Raw genomic sequence first — 20,654 nt, forward strand, 5'->3', positions numbered from 1 at the left:
ATATATATATATATATATATATATATATATATATATATATATATATATATATATATATATATATATAACCTAATTATTCCATTAAAATTTATAAATTAGAGTTTCGACTTTAAACTTGATATTAAGAAGAGAAACTAAGTTTTTAGAACGGCACGTGAACAAAAAGCAGCCAACACGACGACAAATAGGCTGAAAAGTATTTTTTTGGAACTGCTTTTTAACACATGAACTAACTAGACGAAAGACAAGTCAAAAATTGATCGAAGTAGGTTTCGATTTTAAGCTTGTTGTGTTATAAGCTTCAAAATATGGTCATCTAATCTAACATGGTCGAAGACTAATACCACTTTGATACCTCTTACGTGAGGTGAATTCTACTGTTCAGATGCAAAAGACTAATCAAATTTCGACCATCTACCAATTGCTATGAGATATTTCAAATGGGTGACTCGATTCATTCATTGTTCAATACGAGCCGAAGGGGAAAGGCGAGATGAACGTCCTTGTAATGTTAGAAAGCTGTTGTAAAAGACAAATTATTGGCACTGACGTTTGCGGATTGCGTCTCAATATGGTACTGTCTCAAGCCCCGGTCCTCTCCGTCGGCGTTGAAATAAGTATCCCTTCACCATGTGGGTCTTCATCACCGTGCCCGATTCGGTATTCCTTTCCTTTTACGTGCCGTGTTACTCTTCTGCAATTCTTTGCTTGTTCTTAACCTTCATCACCGCCCCAACACTCCGATTCTTTCAATTGATTCATGGGTTATTTCCTCTGAGAATTTGGGATTGAGATTTCTAGTGGGTTCTTTAGAATTTCTTTTTCTGCGATTTGAACAAAAATGCCAGCGACCCCATCTTCCAATTTGTTCCATCAAACTTCGGTGTTCGATTGCCATAAACAGACCCATTTGATTTCTCCGGCTACGGTTTCTTCTTCCACTTGTTCATTGAGTGTTCTATCGAGTTCCAATTTATCCGGACGGCGAATCCATGGATTCCCATCTTCCAATCTTGTGTCCTCGTTTTCCCCTGCGTTTGTCACTTCATTTCGTTCGCGAAATGGTTTAATCAGCGGCAAAATCCGGCGGAAGAGGCGGTTGAGGATTCCGGTCATTTCTGCCATTTTTGAGCGGTTCACCGAAAGAGCGATTAAGGCTGTGATCTTTTCGCAGAGAGAGGCGAAAGCCCTTTCGAAGGATTTGGTTTTTACCCAACATCTTCTTTTGGGTTTGATTGCTGAGGAAGAACATAATCAATCTGCTGGTGGTTTTTTAGATTCGGGTCTTACACTCTCTGTGGCTCGTGAGGCCGTTCGTGATATTTGGCATACTAACGATGCAATAGGTGATGCCAGTGTTCATAGTGCGGCTATTACGCCTCATGTCCCCTTTGCTATCAGCACCAAGAGGGTGTTTGATTCCGCTGTTGAGTATTCCAAGCAAATGGGCCATCATTTCATTGGACCTGAACACCTTTCCATTGCTTTACTTGCTGCTGACGATGATGGAAGCATACAGTTGATTTTGAGGAGGTATTGTTGCATTATATTCATTTCTCTCACTTTTGAATAGCCATGGATCTAGACCATTTTGCACAACCATGGAGAATCTCTCATGAACTTGAAGAAATGTTCTCCATAATTCTTCACGAGTTCTCTTCTGAATTTTCTTTTCCAATGCCTGTTTTTTGTTTTAGAATTTACTGTTCTTCTTGTTCATGTTTATTGGTGTCTGATGTTTTTGCTGAAGCAATCCAAATAGAGGCATATGCCTCAGCAGATTAGATATTTTTGGTTACACCCTTTGACCATCTGCACCTCCTTAGCTGAGAGAGGTGTATTTGGATTAAAGGTAAGGCCAAATTTGTTGCTGTGAAGTTAATAAGAAGCGTTTGCATCTGCAAGTAACCTTTTAGAACACGGTGACAATGATTTGGTCTAGCGGTTAAAGCAACAATGGGAGATTTGGAGGGGAAGAAACTGCAGAAATTTGTAAGAAAGGGCTAGAGAGTTGAGATCAGGTTGCTTAGCTGTGGGACGCACCGATACTCGACTTTTCGAGCTCATCTTTGTGTACCCTTTCTGTTTCCTTTTCAGTTTGAATTGTTTGTGAGGACAGTAAAACTCCTTTGTTCGATGGTTTCGTGTGATCTTTTCTTTTCCCCCAAGAAAACTGGGAGATGGTTCTCCGTGTTCAAATGCCCAGGGTTGTAATCAAGAAGCTGGAAAAGAGCGTTCGGGATTTCTTGTGGAAAGATCTGTCAAAAGAGGGAAGTAGTAATCTGGTAAATTGGAGTACTGTTTCTATTCCAATTGCATATGGTGGCCCAGGCAATGAAAATCTTAAACAGGAGTGTTACTCTGCTGACTAAATGGTAGTGAAGATTTATGACTGAGTCAAGGGCCCTATGGAGGAAGATGATTGCCCCTGATAAATGGTACCCTTCTCCTAAAGTTTTAGTTCGTTTCAAACAGCCGGGGTCCGTCTCTAAATGCTGTGATCTTTGTCGATAAATGGTACATATCTATCTCAGGGAAGGGTGATAAAATCCTCTTTTAGGAAGATCTTTGTCGATAAATGGTCAATATACTACCCGAGGCTTTACAATGTGGCAAACACCAAAAGCTTTAAGGTGAACCAGTACTGGTCTTTTGCTTCGAACCGGGAGCATTCAGATTTGAAGGAATCTCACTGCCCTTGAATTGCAAAGTGGAACTCCCTTTATGAACTTATCAATCACCAAGGCCTCCTCTTCAGGAGGACTCGAGAGGGTGGACTCTTCACGTGAATGGTATATTGAATGAGAGATCCCTTAGCCCTAAGATAAGTGAGCAGAACCTTATGCACGATATTTCCCTTCGAAAAATATTTGAAAAAGGTTGAAGTATTCTTGCGGAACCTTAACCGAGAAAAAACCCAATACTTGTGAGAGACTTCAAAGAAGATTGCCCAAGTACTTGTTATCCTTTACGTTTTATTCTTAAACATTAGAGCAATTTCTTGTATCTTTGTTTTTTGTTTGGCCTGGATCAGACCGATCTTTTTGTTGTCCGACCCCCATTTTTGCTTCATTCATGTTATTGAAAACGAAATTAGTGCTTAACGCGTTTTAAGTGCATTGGTGCATCTGCCCAGAAGAGTAGCATCATGAATATGATTTTACCATTTTTTGAACCATTCCATAATCAACATTATTTATAAACTTCATCAATTGTGGCATATTTATTGGGCAGATTTTAAGGGGAATTCAATGATTGTGCTTCTTGAAATTGTTTCAGCTTAGGGGTAAATGTTACTCAGTTGGTAGATGCCGCGATATCCAGGCTTAAAGGGGAGCTTGCCAAAGATGGTAGAGAGCCATCTAGTTCATTGCAATGGATGCCTAAAAAATCCGCTTCTAGAAAACCTCTTCGTACGAAACCCTCTCAAAAAGAGAAAGGTAATAGGTTATGATGCTGATCATATATGTGTTTTATTTTTTGTTTTGAATTTGAGCAATGGAAAAGAGGTGCTCAATACTTTTTTATATTGTATCAGAAAATAGTGCTTTGGCTCGGTTCTGTGTGGATCTTACTGCTCGTGCTAGCGAAGGATTCATTGACCCTATTTTCGGTCGAGATTCTGAAGTTGAACGAGTTGTGGAGATACTTTGTCGTAGAACAAAAAATAACCCTATTCTTATTGGTGAGAGTGGAGTTGGAAAGACAGCAATTGCTGAAGGGTTGGCTCTCAGTATAGCTCAGGCAGATGCTCCGTTCGTACTGTTGGTACGATTTCTCATTTCCGCTTGATTCTCTTTTGACATTTATACTAAGCTCTGATTTAGTTTTGTTTGTATAATTATAAGTGATTTTTCATTTGTAATTCTAAGAAGGTTTGTATTGATTGTATCATCTATTGCCCATGTGATTTATCTCTTTATCTTATTGAAACAACGTTCGAAGTTTGTTCGTACAACATACATTAGGAACCGCTTTTTTTTTTTCTCTCCACAGAATAAACGCGTAATGTCCTTGGATATTGGACTACTCATGTCTGGTTCGAAGGAAAGGGGAGAATTGGAGGCACGTGTTACCGCGCTAATTAAAGAGATAACAGAATCAGGTTGAGGCTTGTTGTAATTTGCATTCATTTTCTTTTGTTGTTATTATTATTATTTTTATGAAAACCTGGATGAACACATGAAAGAATACATAAGTTTACAAAAAGGCAACCGAACAAGCTCACAAAAGAACGTCTGAAGTCGAACTAGTTTTAATCTTACATACGTGTTACGGTTGGTTGCAGGCAATATTATCCTTTTTATTGATGAAGTCCATTCACTTGCTGACCTTGGCACATCTGGAGGTGGAGGTAAAGGGTCGGGTCTTAACTTCGCTAATTTATTGAAACCGTCACTCGGAAGGGGAAAATTGCAGGTATCGTCGCTAATCTTATCTTGAACTTACAAATATCGGATCCAATATGCATGAATGCAATTTTTAAGGTCACCTAAATGACACAGTGAACTATGCTTAGCTTGTAATGCTTGGAAATAATGTGTACTGTGTCGTGATGTTAGTTTTGACATAACTCGCTCGAATGATAATTTTCGCTTTTCCATGATTAATATTATGATCGAGTAGTATGAATCTTTGCATGCCACACTGTCCAACCTCTAAAGTGCTACAAATATTGAAAGATTATTTAGGAATTATCTGCGGAAAGATGGGCTACACCTTGTACGATAGAATATCATAAACCTTCCAGCAGACAAGGAAGGACTTGGTCGATTTCAATAAGGGAGAAGAACAAAGCTCTCCTTGCCAAATGGATATGGAGATATAATCACAAAGAAAACACCTCGTGGAGAGAACTTATAAAGGCCAAATATTCTCCTACATCATTTACAAATCGATCCCCTTCATCTTCTGTAAAGAAGCCATGGAAGTCCATGAAAAGAACACCAAAACCTCATTACCAGCTGAATTCGCTATAGGGTGGGTGATGGAGAAGACACGTCTTTCTAGACCGATTCCTTGATTGGAAACTCTAGGCTAGCCTTATGGTATCCACTTCTATATAGATTCTTTCATAGCAAAACAGCCATGATCAAAGTAACATGGAATGATGTCAACTATTTTTGGGACGTGAAACTTGGTAGGAACTTGAAGGAGAACGAAACAACAAAAGGGTCTGAATTACGTCTCGACCTCGCCCTAGTTGCATTGCCTAAAGAAGCACTCATTGACATGGTTTCCTAGCGCTGACAGGGTCTTCTCTACAAAATGTTTGATGTTCGACGTAGGAGAAAAAGTAGAAGCAATAAACCCCACACTAACAAAGACAATATGGAAAAGAAATCACCCTAAAAAGTTGAAGTTTTTCCTTTGGAAACGGGCACATAAGCCATTAGCACAAGCGATCAAGAAAGAATGACCTACCTGATTCTATTTCCAAGTTGGTGTTCAGTGTGCAAGAAAGACAACAAATCACAAAATCACTTATTTATACAATGTATATGTGCTCCGAGTTTTTAGAAAATGATTTTCAATCCCCTCGGATGACATCTCACTTTTCCTATGGAGGTAAAAGATTTATTGGATATGGTTCTAATGTACCACCTCTTCAAGAACGCAAAACTCTGATGTGGTTTTCTTTTGGACTCTGTGGAAGGAAAGAAATCAAAGAGTTTGCACGGAGAAGACAAACATACACGAAGCTCTTCAACAGTATTGTTTATCACACTATATCTTGGTGTAAATAGTCTAATACATTTGCTTCCTATAGTCATACCTCCCTCATTGTAAATTGGGAAGGTTTTTTTTGTAAACATAATGGATAAAACATCCCTTTCTGTTAATTTCAATCATCAATGAAATCGTCTGTGTGTGAAAGAAAAAAAATGTGTACCTTTGCATTTTAGATGTCAATCTTCTGGTCATTTAAGAATGATATCTCTGGCTTCTCTATGTGCACTATTTCTATCGTCACTTATACACACTTGGTACATAACTATTGTATTGGTCACAGTGCATTGCTTCCACCACAATTGGTGAATACACAAAGCAATTTGAGAAGGATAAAGCATTAGCACGACGATTCCAGCCTGTGCTGATTGAGGAGCCTAGCCAGGTAACTTTCACGATTTCTCGATCGTATGGTATGCACAAACCATACGTTTTTCAATGTTTAATGAGATAGGATCCTAAATACAGGAGAACGCCGTGAGAATGTTGCTGAGCATTCGTGAGAAATATGAGGCTCATCACAACTGCAAGTTTACCCTTGAAGCAATAAATGCTGCTGTGTATCTGTCTGCAAGATACATAAGCGACAGGTATCTTCCCGATAAGGCAATCGATCTCATTGACGAAGCAGGTAGTAGAGCTCGTATGGAAACCTTTAAGAAGAGAAAAGAATTGCAGACTTCTATACTCTATAAATCACCAGATGATTATTGGCAAGTAATTAAGGCTGTTCAGGCTATGCATGAAACGGTATTGTATTTGCGCATCTCGTTTTTTCGATCAACCCTTTGATCATTACTGATATCGCCTCTCTTTTTTCCGTGTACGAACAGAACGTGGCCAATAAACTCAAAGACGGAGGGGTTCAAAGCTTGGATTCTTCTGGGAACAACGCCTCGGAGTCCACTTTCTCTTCAATATCAGATAATTATGAGTACGAAATTTTATTCTGAAAAATGTATACTAGGAGGAAGAGATGAAGAACACTCTGTTACTCAGAAAGGGTTTTTTTTTTTTTTTAAGGAGAATTAATTCGTATTTTGATTTGTTCCAGACCTGTGGTGGTGGGGGCAGATGATATTGCAGCAGTTACTTCCCTTTGGTCAGGGATCCCAGTTCAGCAGCTAACAATTGATGAGAGCATTCTTCTGCTGGGTCTCGACGAACAGCTCAAAAAGCGAGTTGTTGGGCAAGATGAGGCTGTTTCTGCAATTGCTCGAGCTGTTAAACGGTCTCGTGTTGGGCTTAGGGATCCCGACAGACCAATAGCGGTTCTTCTTTTTTGCGGCCCTACTGGAGTTGGCAAGACTGAACTAACAAAAGTTCTGGCAAGGTGCTACTTTGGATCGGTAATTCATCAAATATTGCTGTAGCTCTTCAGAATGATAACGATATTGTAGCGACTACCATACTAGAAGCTCAAAGATTCGAATTCCCACCCCGAGTTTAATCGAGCGTTTAAATTTCAGAAATGTATATTTAGCATCTGGACAGTAACCATATCATTCATGCAGGAAGACGCCATGCTGAGATTAGACATGAGTGAATATATGGAGCGACATTCTGTGAGTAAATTAATCGGATCACCTCCAGGATATCTCGGTTACGGAGATGGTGGAACGTTAACAGAAGCTATTAGAAGGAAACCATTTACTGTTGTACTGCTTGATGAGATAGAGAAAGCTCATCCCGATATTTTCAACATCGTCCTCCAGCTGTTCGAAGATGGACACCTTACAGATTCTCAGGTTCGTACTCGTTGTACTTCAGGCTTTGTGCTCTGCTTTCAGGCTTTTTACATTTCTAATTGGGGTCGACAGGGACGGAGAGTTTCGTTTAAGAACGCATTGATAGTGATGACATCAAACATTGGTTCGACTTCAATCATAAAGGGTAGACACCACTCCATCGGTTTCCTTCTCTCAGACGACGAGTCCTCGACTTCATATGCAGGAATGAAGTCTCTTGTGACAGAGGAGCTCAAAGGGTACTTTCGTCCGGAGTTGCTGAACCGGATAGACGAGACTGTCGTGTTCCAACCCCTTCAAAAGTCTCAGGTTAGTTGCCTCTCTCGCATTCAGGTCACCTACCTATGATTTAATATATTCATGAGGTGTGCACAAGTTCGACCCACACACTAATGTGCACAATCTTTGATTCTTTAATATCAGATGCTCGAGATCTTAAATATAATGGTACAAGAAATAAAGGACAGGCTCATGTCGCTCGGGATCGGTCTAGAATTATCGGAGTCGGTAATGGACCTGATATGTGAAGTAGGGTATGACAAAGCTTATGGAGCCAGACCTCTTCGGAGGGCAGTTACCACAATAGTTGAAGACCCATTGAGTGAGGCATTCCTTTATGGAGATCCAAAGCCAGGTGATACTTTTGTTATTGATTTGGATCCCACTGGGAATCCCTTTGTCAAAAACCAAAACCAATCCAATACTGCATTTCCACTTGTTTGACATAGAAGAACATAGTAACCATGTTTACCCATGATTTAGAAAAATTAAATTGTATAGTTAATGTATATTTAGTGTATAGCTACGTCGATTTCTCGACAAATATTCTTTGAAATGTGTTATACATTCGATAAACAATAATTGTATATTTTTGGTCGGATATAGCAAATAACACCAACTTCATAGCAGACCCCCCCTCGTGTCATCTTTTGTAGAGATTTGTGTTAATCGTCGGTGATTGTTAGAGAGACGAGAAGCTTTATTTCGAACTTTTGAGCCTTGAATTTTCGATAATTTCTTTATTGATTCATTGGAAGATGAAAAGGTAGAGTTGGTTTATGAACTCGCGCATGCATGTGAGGATTTGTTCTTTAATTTGGATGAGAGTTGGGTAGTTCTCTAAGTGCTATTTTCGAGTATTGAATAATAGAGCTTCATCCTATTGCAAGCCCAAAAGGAACTTGGTTTAAATAAATTGCTTATTGAAGGATCAATGGTACATAAAGTGAAGAATGTAATTACAAGGGTGAAATGTTCGTTTGACCTAACTGAAATTACGAACAACTTGTAATGGACACAACTTGTCTTATAAATCATATAGTTCAATTATAGGTCTTGTTCTATAAAGCATAAGAGTTCAATTATAGGTCTATTGGGAAATAGTCTATGGTTAATAAAATGAAAATTGATTAAATAAAAATTTTAATTAATTAATTGAATAAAATTGGAACTTAATAAATATTAATACTAAAAAGATCGATTTAGTTAAAAGAAAGTTTTGAAAGTGTGTAAATAAATATTTAATATATGATATATTTAATTTGAAGGGTTTAACGTGCATCTTAACGTTTAAAGTGCTCTTATGTACAACAAATCAACTCCCTCCATGCTTAAATATTGATAATATGACATGTTTTTAAATCCATTCAAAGTAGAGTTTAATAGACTATTTCTTCGTAAGTGTGTACCATAACGTTTAACATGTTTTTTCATACATTAAATCAACTCAGTTCAGACTCATATTTCTATGACATACTTCTTATATCGTGTTTTCATACATACTACGAGCATAGCTCAATAAGAAGTTTCAAGATGGCACTTACTTGAAATGCGCAACACGTTTTGCTTGGGTTTAAGTCTTCAAAAATCTCAAATTTCATCAAATTCCTCAAATACGCCATAAATTAAGCCAATAGAGCAACATCAACGCCCACGTACGGTGGCTACTACTACACATGTTCTCTATTTATTTTTATTTTATTTTAAACTAGGTATTACAATAAGTCAGTTTGATATAAAACCTAGCTAATTGAATCTAAGAACCTAATGAAAACTCTCCAATCAAAATGATTTTATCCCAGATGATCGGAACTATTGAGAATTAAATCTAAAAATTTTGCTGAAAAATAAAAATCTAATATATTTAAGAACCCCAAAACGATAAGAAATCACCCTTATAAAAAGTACGATCCGAAATATCTTGTTGATCTTATCGCAACCCAAGAAAACTAGTTTAAGATTCAAATCACTGCATAATCAAATTTGATCATGTCAAACTTAAATAATTATAAGCATGCAAACTACATTAAAGAAACTTCAAAAGTCGTAATGTTCGTAGTTATGACCATGTCAAGAGAAAAAAGTTTCGACAAATTTCATAACACGCTCATAAAAGACACTAGAGAATGTGAAAGGTCCGAGAAGGTTTGAACCATAAAAATTGTTTTTGTTGTATAAATGGATGAAATACGATAGATATGAATTAAAAGTTGAAGAAATTATTAAACCATTTGTAATTTGAAATTAAAAAACATAATTTAATTAATTTTATTTTAAGGAGATTGAATCGATTTCAAAGTTCATAGCAAAATTTATGATTTAACGAGACACTCAAAGCACATACATAAAGCAAACCGTAAAGTGCGAAGCCGACGGAAATTTTCCAGAAGGATCCTTTCTGAAAGTTCGGAGATTTGACGAAAAGAGAGTATGTTGGGCAATTGAAAAACGAATGAGAAGATTTCAGTGTTGAATCCATTTCCTCGTGCGTTCCATTCTCTCTGGTTTTGAATTTCTTGTTGCAATCGATCATGGCGTCGTCTGGCAGCGGATTGACATTCAAACTGCATCCTCTTGTGATTGTGAACATTTCCGATCACTACACCAGGGTTAAGTCTCAGATGAATCCTCCCTCCTTAAGCAGTTCATCTCCATCCCCATGCGCCCTAAGTAATGGCGCCGATGTAGCCGATTCTGCGGACCCTTCCACTTCTCCTCCTGCTCCTAGGGTTTACGGTTGTGTTGTTGGCGTTCAGAAGGGCCGCACGGTTGAGATCTTCAACAGCTTTGAGCTTCTGTATGATCCCAAAACTCATTCACTTGACCGCACCTTCCTTGAGAAGAAGCAAGAGCTCTGTTAGTAATTCTTGACACTTCTTTTGTTTTTTTTTATTTATTTATTTATTAGAGTTGATGTTATTATTGATGATAACCGAGCTGCGTTCTTGATTGGAGCAGATAAGAAAGTTTTTCCCCACTTCTACATTTTGGGTTGGTATTCTACTGGGAGTGATGCCATGGAGTCTGACATGCATATCCATAAGGCTGTAAGTTACCATTTAAACTGCGATCATACTATCTTGGCACAGAGTTGTTTACAGGGTTTATACATTCTCAAGTACACTGTTGAATTTTAAATGAACTCTTAATTCCCAAAGCCTTTTATTTGCATACCTAAGAATCGTGGTGTTAGTTTCTCATGAGTTTTGTAATTATCAGCTAGGTCTCATTCTTTTAGATTGGAGTCCAATCCTCCCTAGCTAGGGCTTGGATTCCATTTGAGGGATGGATTTTTGTATGTTCTTGTAATTCTTTTCATTTGCATTGTTTTTCTCAATGAAGCTTAGTTTTTCATTAAGAAAATGCGTACCTAACATCTGGTTTATTATTAACTCTCTACTTCGGGTATGTATATGTGTGTGGATGCGTATACATTCACATGCGTTTGAACCACCACAATGAGACCAGACAACGATATTTTGACTGCCAAATTTTCAATCCTCCAGCTCTTGCTATGAAAGATTTCTTCCTATTTACTTGAAGCCCCGACATTGACTCCAACAAATATGCTAAGTTTACATTAAGTTATAGAACAAGCGTCATCCCTTAACCAAAAGAAAGTGGTTAGTATCATTTGCAAAATATCAACGAAAGAGATGTACCCAATTCATTTCAACTTTAAAACCCTCAGTGTAACTCTGCTTCATTTCACTCAACACTAATAGCCTGAGAACATCCACCACAACGATAATATGAATAGAGAAAGAGAAGTATCTTGTTTGATATCTTGTCACAAAACATTCTTCCTTGAACGGTAGACAATTAAGATAGAATAATCAGTTGACTGAAGACAATTCCTCATCCAAGATCGCCATCTAATGCTAAAGCATTTTTTTTCCTTAAGGGCCTTAACCAACAACTCTAAGTTTACTTGATCATAGGCTTTTTCAAAGTTTATCTTAAAAGAATACCTTTTTCCCTTCCAAAGCCTTATTTGTAACTGAGACATGTTCCAACATTTGTCTCTCTACTAGCCACAGAAGCCCCTTGGGCACTAGAGATGGAACTAGGAAGCACCTTTCTCATTCGCTCCACCAATGCCTTTGATTATCTTGTAGAAATTAGTAACTGGGCTAACTGGAACGTCGTTCTTAATTTTTGGTGCTCTAGTCTTTTTGTGTGAGGGCAAAAGAATATTTCATTTGTATTGGAACCTTCCATTACTCTCTCTCAAAATTTTATTGAACACTCAAAACAAATATCCTTCTATGAAATCCCAAACATGCAGGAAACAAGGAGAAAGTCCCTTGGTTAACCATCTGAACCTATAATCTACCTTCATTTTGTCTCAACTAAACTCCACATTTCTATTTATTGGGTTAAAATGTCATCCAGAAACTGACATTCTAGAAACTTATTTTGAGCATACAAGTGAAAAAATATTTAAATTTTCTTAATGATAGAAAAATCTATAATGATTTGCTCTATTTTGAGTGGTACCCCTATGTATTATCTCTCCCTTTTTAGAGCTCCGTACGTGGTTTATAAGAATATTGAGAAGCTTATGGCAATTTCCTTTGGGAAGGGGTGGAAGAAGGAAAAAAGTCGCACTTGATTAGGGGAAGTCATTGAGAGGCCAATTTACTTAAGGGACTAGAAATTGGAAACTTAAGGACTTGTAACAAAAATATTGTAGCCAAATGGCTTTGGCGTTTCACCCTTGAACCTAGCTCTACTTGGCACATGATTATTGAAAACAAGTTTGGTTCTCATCCTTTTGAGGGGTTGTCGGGTGGGATTAAAGGCACTTAATGTAATCTATGAACGAATATCTTTGTTGAATCCTTCTTTCTCTCACTTGGTTCATTGGTTCATGTTGTGTCTCTGATCTTTTGGTTAGGTCGGGGAGCTCAATTTCTGTTTCGTTTTGTTTTTGTTGCTCTTTGACACATAGGGAAGCGACAAATGTTCTCTCTCTCTTGACCATGCTTGGGGAAGTCATTTTGAGGCATAGTAATGTTTGACTGTGGAGTTCCAACCTTCTGGAGGGTTTTTCTTACAAATCTGTTTACGTAGTTTGTTGAACCCTTCTCCCTTGGAGGATTAAGATATTGAGGAAAGTGAAGTTTTTACTTGACAAGTGTTACATGGTTGAGCTAATACTATGGATCAATTTGCGAGAAAAATGGCCTTGTTAGTTGGTTTGTTTTGTTGTATTCTATATTGGAAGGTGGAGGAAGACTCGAATCACACTTTTTGGAGACGTGAGTTTGGGAGGTTCATTTGGAATCTTTTCATATGATGCTTGCCTTTTCGCTAGCTCGACACAAGAAAGTGACATGATCGAGGAGTTCCTTCATCTGCCTAGCTCGACATAAGAACACCAGTGATATGGTTTGCTGGGGTGTGTTTTATAAGATCCTTGGAGTGAGCGGAATAACAAAGTGTTTAGAGGTTGTAGATGGATCCAATTGATGTATGGTCCCTTGTTAGATTTCATGTTTCCTTTTGGGCTTCAATTTTGAAGATCTTTTGTAATTATTCTTTAGGTACTATTTTGTATAGTTGGAGCCATCTTCTTTAATTGAACTTTCTTATGTGGGTTTGTTTTTTTTGCATGCCCTTGTATTCTTTCATTTTCTTAATGAAAGTTGTCATTATGAAAAAAGGGGGGAAAAGGGTTCGTGAAGGTCACTCAAAAGTCTTGTAATTTGACTACCAAGGTTCTTAGTTTTTTTTAGGATGGGGTGATTTTTTTTTTAGATATGTACTCTCTATTTTAGCCTTTCCTAATTGATTATTGGTAAAAAAAAGCAAGTATTCTTTTATTTTTTCTCAATGAAAGTTGTCATTAAAAAAAGTTTGTGAAGGTTACTCAAAAGTTTTGTAATTTGACTACTAAGAGTACTAGTTTTTCTTAGTAGTAGGTGTTTTTTATTCTAATATGAATTCCCTATTTTAGCCTTTCCTTATTGATTTATGGTAAAAATAAAAAATAAAAAATAAAAAAAATAAATAAAAGGGCAAGCAAAATTTCAAATCCTTTTAAAATCACAAGTTCATAGCTTGAGAGGATCATCAATGATAGGATTCATCTCCATGCTTGTTGACTTTTCCCTGAAGGGCATGCAAAAGGGATTTTCTACGGATATACTTTAGCCCTGAGGGTTGGAGTGCCGGGAGTTAATGGTGGACTTGATGAAAGTAGTGTCATGCCTCTCTATTAGCATCCATCTTATAGTGAATTTTCCAGTTTTTCAAATATAAGTTTACTGGTCGATGTTTCTCCCACCTTGTGAGTTTGGAAATTTATTTATGTACTAGAGTTCAGAATAGGTTCGTTTTTTTTTTTTTCTCTTTCTTTGTCTTTATTGTTCATGTGCCATTGAATATTATGATATGATAGAAAAACTTTTGAAGACCAGCCTTTGTGGGTCTACTCTCTCAAAGACTTATATTATTATACTTGTTCTCTGACTTCGATCAAATCGAAATGAAGGTTCTTTGTAATCTTCCTGGTCTTTGTTGGGAGGATGCATATCTTACTTTATGTATTTTGCTTTTCAATGATGGAATTTGATTTCTTACGAGAACAAGAGAGAATATATAGTTTGATAGATGTAATTGTACTTCTTTTCTTGGATGGGAAATTAGAATATTATAATGGATATAATTGTAAAATTAATTTTGATGAGCTTTCTGACTTGACAGTTGATGGATATCAATGAAAGTCCTGTCTATGTTCTTCTTGATCCTTCCATTAATCATGCTCAAAAGGATCTCCCAGTTACTATATACGAGAGTGGTAATATGTCTTGTTTCTTTTCTTCTTATTGACATGTCATTTGTCTGCAGTACTTCATTTTCCTCATTATATTAGTTCTGTTACTAATAAAACTTATGTGGTTGTATGACCCTTCATTTTTCTTCATTAGTTTAATGCCAAATCTTCTTAGGTTGAGCATCCACGATTGCCTTAGTGGTGCATGTAGTGTGTATAATAGGGTTTTCATCTATTTAGGGATTGATAACCATTTCTTAAGCCTTGGCTTTTAATATATCCTTTAAATAATCTGTTGGGAAGAATGCTATACTTGTGAAGAAATTATACGACCTTTGAGAAAATTCCATCAAAATACTTATAAAGAGAAGCCATGAAGAAGGTCCTAGTTGATTAAAAGACCTTTCTTCTTTGAAAGAGTGGATGTGGGAGGAAGGTTTCAATTGAGGAATGGAGTGGGTCGAAGGTTGGGATAGTGGAGTTGGAGCTGAGGACAGTAGCTTGGGCTCAGGACTGTTTAGTGGTAGGTTCTATGGTGGGGACGCAACAAGTTTTTTCGATGGAGGCTAGTTTCAATGGTTATCTTCTTTCAAGTTTTGTTAAGCTTGAAGAGGAGATGCAATTTTCTGTCTCAGGAGTCGTTCAAAGGTATAAGGTTGTCAATCTTTATTCCAGAGGATTTGCAAAGTTCTTGAAAGATTTTGTCATTCACGTTTGGGACTTGAAGTTATTGGCAAAGGAGAGGCATTCGACATTTTCAGCGTGTTGGATTACAACATTAGACATTTCCCTATTTCTAAGGTTTAGGAAATTGATTTTGACGATTGTAGATTTGTGTGGGGGGCTTGAAAGGGAAGCAATATTCAGGGACGATTTCTCGGGTGCGGTCACTCTTTTTTGCGTAACTCCTTTTATGGTCCTTGTCAAGTCTTGCCTCATCTGACTTTCTACTAGGGAGTGGCTCTTCTTTTGCCCCTTGTCCCTTATCTCTATAAGTAGGGTTGAGAGGGGAAGTTTCACCTTTCCTAATGTGGAGGCTGTGTTTGGTCCTGACTCTTGTTCTAGATCTTCAAGCCTTTCAAGTATTCCTATGTGTGGGGCTGCTTTACGCTATTGGTCCTCAGGATGGGCTGCTCTTGCCTCAATTTGGATCCATTCAGTTTCTATTTAGACTCCCCTTGTGGATTTGATTGATAATATCTTGAATAGGAAAAGTGTCCAAAAGTCTAGAACATGTAGAAAGAAGCTAGTTAGGGAATTAGAAAAGTTCAATTGTTCGGTTAATTATGACAGGAAGAAAGCTTCTAAGGAGGCTGGGGCATCCACTGATTCTTGATAGTGAAGTAGAGGCTGGTTAAAGAAGTTATTTATCAGAAGAATCCAAATGTTGTGATTTTATACTAAACCAGTCTACTAACTGGTTAAAGAAGTTATTTATCAGAAGAATCCAAATGTTGTGATTTGGAAACTAAACCAGTCTACTAATATCTTCAGAGGCTGGTTAAAGAGTCTTTGGTAGAGGGGTGGGCTAGGAGGAGATTGAGTAGGAGGCCATCGAGGGGATTCTTGTTCTTTGGAATGTCGGTTGAGTTTTCCAATGGAGATATTCATAAGTATGTTCTTTGTCTCGATTTTGATTCTTTTTGAACAATATGGCGACTTGGAATCTGGGGTTTGCGATCTGCCTAAGATTTGAGGTAGACAAGAGTTTTTAGAAGAGTTGGGGAGATTTGTCAGGCTATTGTGGGCCCCGTCGGTGTGTTGAAGGGACTTTAATATTGTTTGTTCTCCTTTGAAGAAGGCGATGGGAGGGAGAGTTACGAGATCTATGAGGCTTTTTAATGATTTCATCAGGGTTGTAATCTTTTGGGTCCTCCTTTAGTTAATGGGAGGTTTACTTGGTCTAGTTGGAGGGTGCTAGTAAGATTGATAGGGTTTTTTATGGCCAAGGAGTAGGTGGATGGGTGTGGTACTGGAGACAGGTGTTACGGCCTATAGTTACTTGGACCACTGACTGCATATTTTTAGTTCTCGCTCAATGAAGTGGGGCCCTTATCCTTTTCATTGAGAATATGTTTGTCCATCCTTCGTTCAAGGCTTCTTTTCCATCATAGTGGAATATGGTCCTTCCAGGCAACTAGGAAGGATGTCGTTTTATGGGAAATTAAAAATATGGTAGCTTTTAAGTATATTAACGTCATTTTTGGGCTTGAACATGGGGTGGTTTTTTTTTTTTTTTTTTTTTTTTTTTTTTTGAGATGCTTAAGGAGGGAAGCTTGTCTTTTAAGGTGGAGTTTGTGAAGTTGGTCAAGCGAGAAACTGTTAATTAGAGGCAAAAAGCTAAAGCTATGTGGGCAAAGTATGGGGATATTAATATGGCTTTGTTCCATCATTTTATTGATTCTCTTGAAAATGATTGGAGGGAGATGGTTATTGGGAGAAGTAAATTGAGGAGGAAATCCTTTCCTTTTTCTCTGGTTTATTTGACCTGGGTGCTAGCAATTGGCCCTCTGTTTAAGGGCTGGACTTGTTTCCATTTGGTAGGGTGAAAAGTTTGATTTTGAATGGTCCTTTCTCGCTGAAAGAAAGAAGAAAGCCTGTAGAGTGCAAAAGGAATAAGTCCCTCAACCCTGATGGGTCTCTGTGGATTTCTTCCATGATAATTGAGAAGGCATTAAGGGCGTTCTTGAAAGGGTGTTCGGGGAGTTCTTTGAGAGGGGCATTCTTGATACCTCTCTGAATGATACTTTTGTTTTCCTGATTCCTAATAAAGAGAGGGCAATGAAGGTTAAAGACGTTAGACCCATTAGTCTGAACACAAGTGTCTATAGGATTATTGCTAAGGTTTTGGCAAAGAGATTGAAGAGGTCCTTCCATCAACGACTTCAGAATTCGAGGGTGCATTCGTTGTAGGGAGACAAATCATTGACTAGGCTCTTACAGCTAATGGGCTATCAAGGATTGCAGAGGTTGTAAGTAGGAGAGAGTTATTCAGTAAGCTGTTTTGTAAACAGTTGACTTGGGAATGGTCTGTCTGTATATAGCCAAGAGAAAACTCTGGAATGTTGGTGATATGGTATTTTTCTTTGGGCTATGTACTTCTAAAATAAAAAGTATGTTGTGTATAATATGGATTAATAACATTTGTTTGTGAGAAGGGAAAGTGAAACTTTGACTCTTCAAATAATAAGATATTTTAAATGCCTTGCAAATTTGTTGTTCCTATCGCCCGGTCACCCAATTTCACCTTTGGGGTTTTGTTTATTTGGAACTTGAAACATTTTCGTCTCGTCCTCAGTTTAGAAATATCACTAGGAGAATACTGCATATGTTAGCATGTGCCATGTCACAGGGTATGCCCAGTCACGTTGCATTTACTGTCTAAATTGATTTTGTTAAATATTTTTTTGACATAGAGGGGATGGGTTCCGATGATTCAAATTAAACAAATTTAAGTTCGGGCTCTTAGAAACCTAGTTTGACAAAATGTCTCCCAAGGGTTATTGTCATGGGGTGACCTAAGTGGACGGTAGTTTTTGTTTTTGTGAACCCCAATGAAAATTACTTTTTGTCTTGCTCTTAATTCCTACATTACACGTGATTGTAATTTATTTTATTGCCACTTTATTCCAATGTTAAATCTCCACTAGAATTTTTTTTAGAAAAGAATTGTTTGCATGGTCGTATTAACTCCGGTTCTTTGGGGTTCTTACAACTACAGAACTACATCTTATAGAAGGGATCCCCCAGCTAATTTTTGTTCGCTCAAGTTACACTATAGAGGTTTGTTCACTCCTTCGTTTCTTGAGTCCTCAAACTTGTTGCAATTCTTGTTATTGAGTTTCTCACACATTTCTTACTCTTCAAAGACGGTAGAAGCTGAGCGAATTTCTGTTGATCATGTTGCACATTTGAAACCATCTGATGGAGGCTCTGCTGCAACTCAACGTGAGTGATCCTGTACCTCTTTTAGTTCAATCTGGGGTTAAAACTTCGTTATTACTTATTGCCTTTCATGTTTTGATTTGGTAATCATATATCCATAATGAGAGAAATTTGATCTTGAATGCAGTGGCTGCTCACCTTGCGGGTATTCACAGTGCCATCAAAATGCTGAACAGCAGAATCAGGATACTTCACAGTTATCTTCTGGCAATGCAAAATGGTATTTTCAATTCTTTACTGTGCATAAAAATGTGTACAATGAAAAAATTGAGAGTACAGAAAGCAGGGTGGGTATTCCTTTTCTTTTTGCATCTGAACATGACTGCTGCATTTGGTGGTTTCTGATGTCTAGTGAATTCTTCATGGAAAACTTGCGATTAAATGGCTCAATTTGAGATTGATTTTTTCGTATCGGTTATTCTCTGAATCAGGTGATATTCCTCTGGAGAATTCTCTACTAAGACAAGTGTCTAGTTTACTCAGAAGATTACCAGTTATTGAATCAGAAAAGTTTCGAGATGATTTCTTGACGGTGAGTACTCTCGCATCTCACATGTCTCATTCGCTTGGCCTTGATTTTCCTGCAGTTAAAAACTTCAAACATTTGCTCCAAAATTTTAGACATTACCTTGATTTTGTGATTAGTTATTCATACTTCCATAATCTCCCACCTTTCTTTCAGGAATATACTGACACAATGTTGATTACGTACCTAGCAATGTCCACTAATTGCTCAAGGTGTGATATTTCTGATCTCGTTTTATACTTTTTCTTTGTAGTGTATGAAAATATTTTGTTTAGTAAATTATATATTATACATCTCTAGATGTGGAATACTACATAGGACTGCTAACTAGATTAGAATCACAAACATATGCCCGGTAACATATGATCTTAAAAATAGAATCAACACTTGGGCAATGCCAAATGTGTGGCAAGTAAAAATACGTTTTTAGAGCAGTACATGTTTCCACTTCTACATACTTAGACTCACACGAACCTTTTCGGATATAAAATTCAAAACAAATAACAGGTCCCACGAACAAAAACCTCTCATCTCAAAATCATTTCTCACACCTTTTACTGATCGCTTTATTGGTTTTATTAAGTGGACTTTTTAGTTACTATAATGTTTCATTTGTACTATTATAAACTATTTCTTAGTCCCATAATGTAAATATGAAAGTCAAATTGAAGATTTTATCAATTAGTTTATTTCCATGTATATATTTACTTCATACTAGACGCGTCCATCACTTGTTCCAAATATGTTTGAATTTAGAAAGGAAAAGATTACATTCTAGAAAACTCTCGGTTTGTACTTCTACCTTCCTAGTTTGTATAAATCTCCTGATGTAAACATACGGGTGCATGTAGGTTGGTCAACTTCAAAATGTCTGGTTGATTGATTAAGTTAATTGAACTTTCTGTTTTCTTTTTCCTTTCTTTGTACAACTTTCCGTTGATAATATATTATTATTGTGAGAATGTCAAGTATTAAGTTGATGGTATAATTACTATTGTGATCTTATGCCCTGTTCTTGTTGGAAAAAAATAAATATTTGTTGATCTGCTAACATGATACTTTTTCCCCTCTCCTTCCCTCATGCGAAACTCTATTCATCCAGTGCAATGAATGAGCTGATTGAAAAATTCAACATTGCATATGACCGCCATAGTCGAAGAGGGGGCCGAACGGTTTTTATATAAAAGCTCCTTGCTGGGACCAACTGTATTACAGAAGGTTCAGGTACTACTTTGATGATGGTGCTAGGATTTGAGTGGCAATGGAAGGGGATGATATAGGAATTCTTTTTGTTTTTTGTTTATTTTTTGCTCTTACCTTTTATTTGATACTTTATCTGAGTTTAAAGATGCTTATTGTTCTCAGTTAACTGGAGCAACTTCTATAGTCATAGACAATCTTATGATGGAGAAGTATTATAATGCCAAAGATGCACTATAGACTGAATCTGATATGATTTCAGGGTGATTTAAGGGCACTTTTGGGAGTTACTTTGAAAATTTTAAAATCATTTTTGTCTTCGTATTAGAACATGGTTTTAGTTATTCAAAATTAATTTTTTAGCATGAAAATCATGTTTAAAAAGTGTAAATTCAAACATTAGAAGAAACGTGCCTTAAATGCTTGAGGGTGAATGATACAAACT

General features: G+C 37.2%; 2 protein-coding genes across 2 annotated transcripts; both read left to right on the forward strand.

Annotated features, from left to right (window-relative positions):
* Window positions 1-635: 635 nt before the first annotated feature.
* On the forward strand, window positions 636-8,388 carry LOC111446390 (chaperone protein ClpD, chloroplastic-like). The gene is made up of 12 exons (XM_023085198.1): window positions 636-1,533; window positions 3,280-3,440; window positions 3,539-3,768; window positions 3,997-4,105; window positions 4,289-4,419; window positions 6,014-6,115; window positions 6,199-6,480; window positions 6,564-6,664; window positions 6,785-7,079; window positions 7,245-7,478; window positions 7,551-7,787; window positions 7,902-8,388. The coding sequence occupies exons 1-12, from the start codon at window positions 842-844 to the stop codon at window positions 8,199-8,201; spliced, it is 2,874 nt and encodes a 957-aa protein (XP_022940966.1). The 5' UTR covers window positions 636-841; the 3' UTR covers window positions 8,202-8,388.
* A 1,676-nt stretch (window positions 8,389-10,064) lies between these two features.
* On the forward strand, window positions 10,065-20,516 carry LOC111446157 (COP9 signalosome complex subunit 6a-like). Its single transcript, XM_023084851.1, has 9 exons — window positions 10,065-10,613; window positions 10,716-10,804; window positions 14,469-14,562; window positions 18,260-18,321; window positions 18,408-18,486; window positions 18,611-18,703; window positions 18,915-19,015; window positions 19,166-19,221; window positions 20,112-20,516. Exons 1-9 carry the CDS (start codon window positions 10,289-10,291, stop codon window positions 20,191-20,193), a joined length of 981 nt encoding a protein of 326 aa, XP_022940619.1. The 5' UTR covers window positions 10,065-10,288; the 3' UTR covers window positions 20,194-20,516.
* Window positions 20,517-20,654: the final 138 nt, after the last annotated feature.

The sequence above is a fragment of the Cucurbita moschata genome, unplaced genomic scaffold, assembly GCF_002738365.1.
Source record: "Cucurbita moschata cultivar Rifu unplaced genomic scaffold, Cmos_1.0 Cmo_Scf00008, whole genome shotgun sequence".
Classification (NCBI taxonomy): Eukaryota; Viridiplantae; Streptophyta; class Magnoliopsida; order Cucurbitales; family Cucurbitaceae; genus Cucurbita; species Cucurbita moschata.

What these genes read in the sequence shown, in the direction of transcription:
- LOC111446390 (XM_023085198.1), top strand. Translation starts at nt 842, where the DNA reads ATGCCAGCGACCCCATCTTCCAATTTGTTCCATCAAACTTCGGTGTTC. An exon ending in ATGCTCCGTTCGTACTGTTG is followed by an intron (nt 3,769 to 3,996) that starts GTACGATTTCTC and finishes TTCTCTCCACAG; the next exon opens with AATAAACGCGTAATGTCCTT. An exon ending in TGATTGAGGAGCCTAGCCAG is followed by an intron (nt 6,116 to 6,198) that starts GTAACTTTCACG and finishes TCCTAAATACAG; the next exon opens with GAGAACGCCGTGAGAATGTT.
- LOC111446157 (XM_023084851.1), top strand. Translation starts at nt 10,289, where the DNA reads ATGGCGTCGTCTGGCAGCGGATTGACATTCAAACTGCATCCTCTTGTG. An exon ending in GCTCAAGTTACACTATAGAG is followed by an intron (nt 18,322 to 18,407) that starts GTTTGTTCACTC and finishes TACTCTTCAAAG; the next exon opens with ACGGTAGAAGCTGAGCGAAT. An exon ending in ATGTCCACTAATTGCTCAAG is followed by an intron (nt 19,222 to 20,111) that starts GTGTGATATTTC and finishes CTATTCATCCAG; the next exon opens with TGCAATGAATGAGCTGATTG.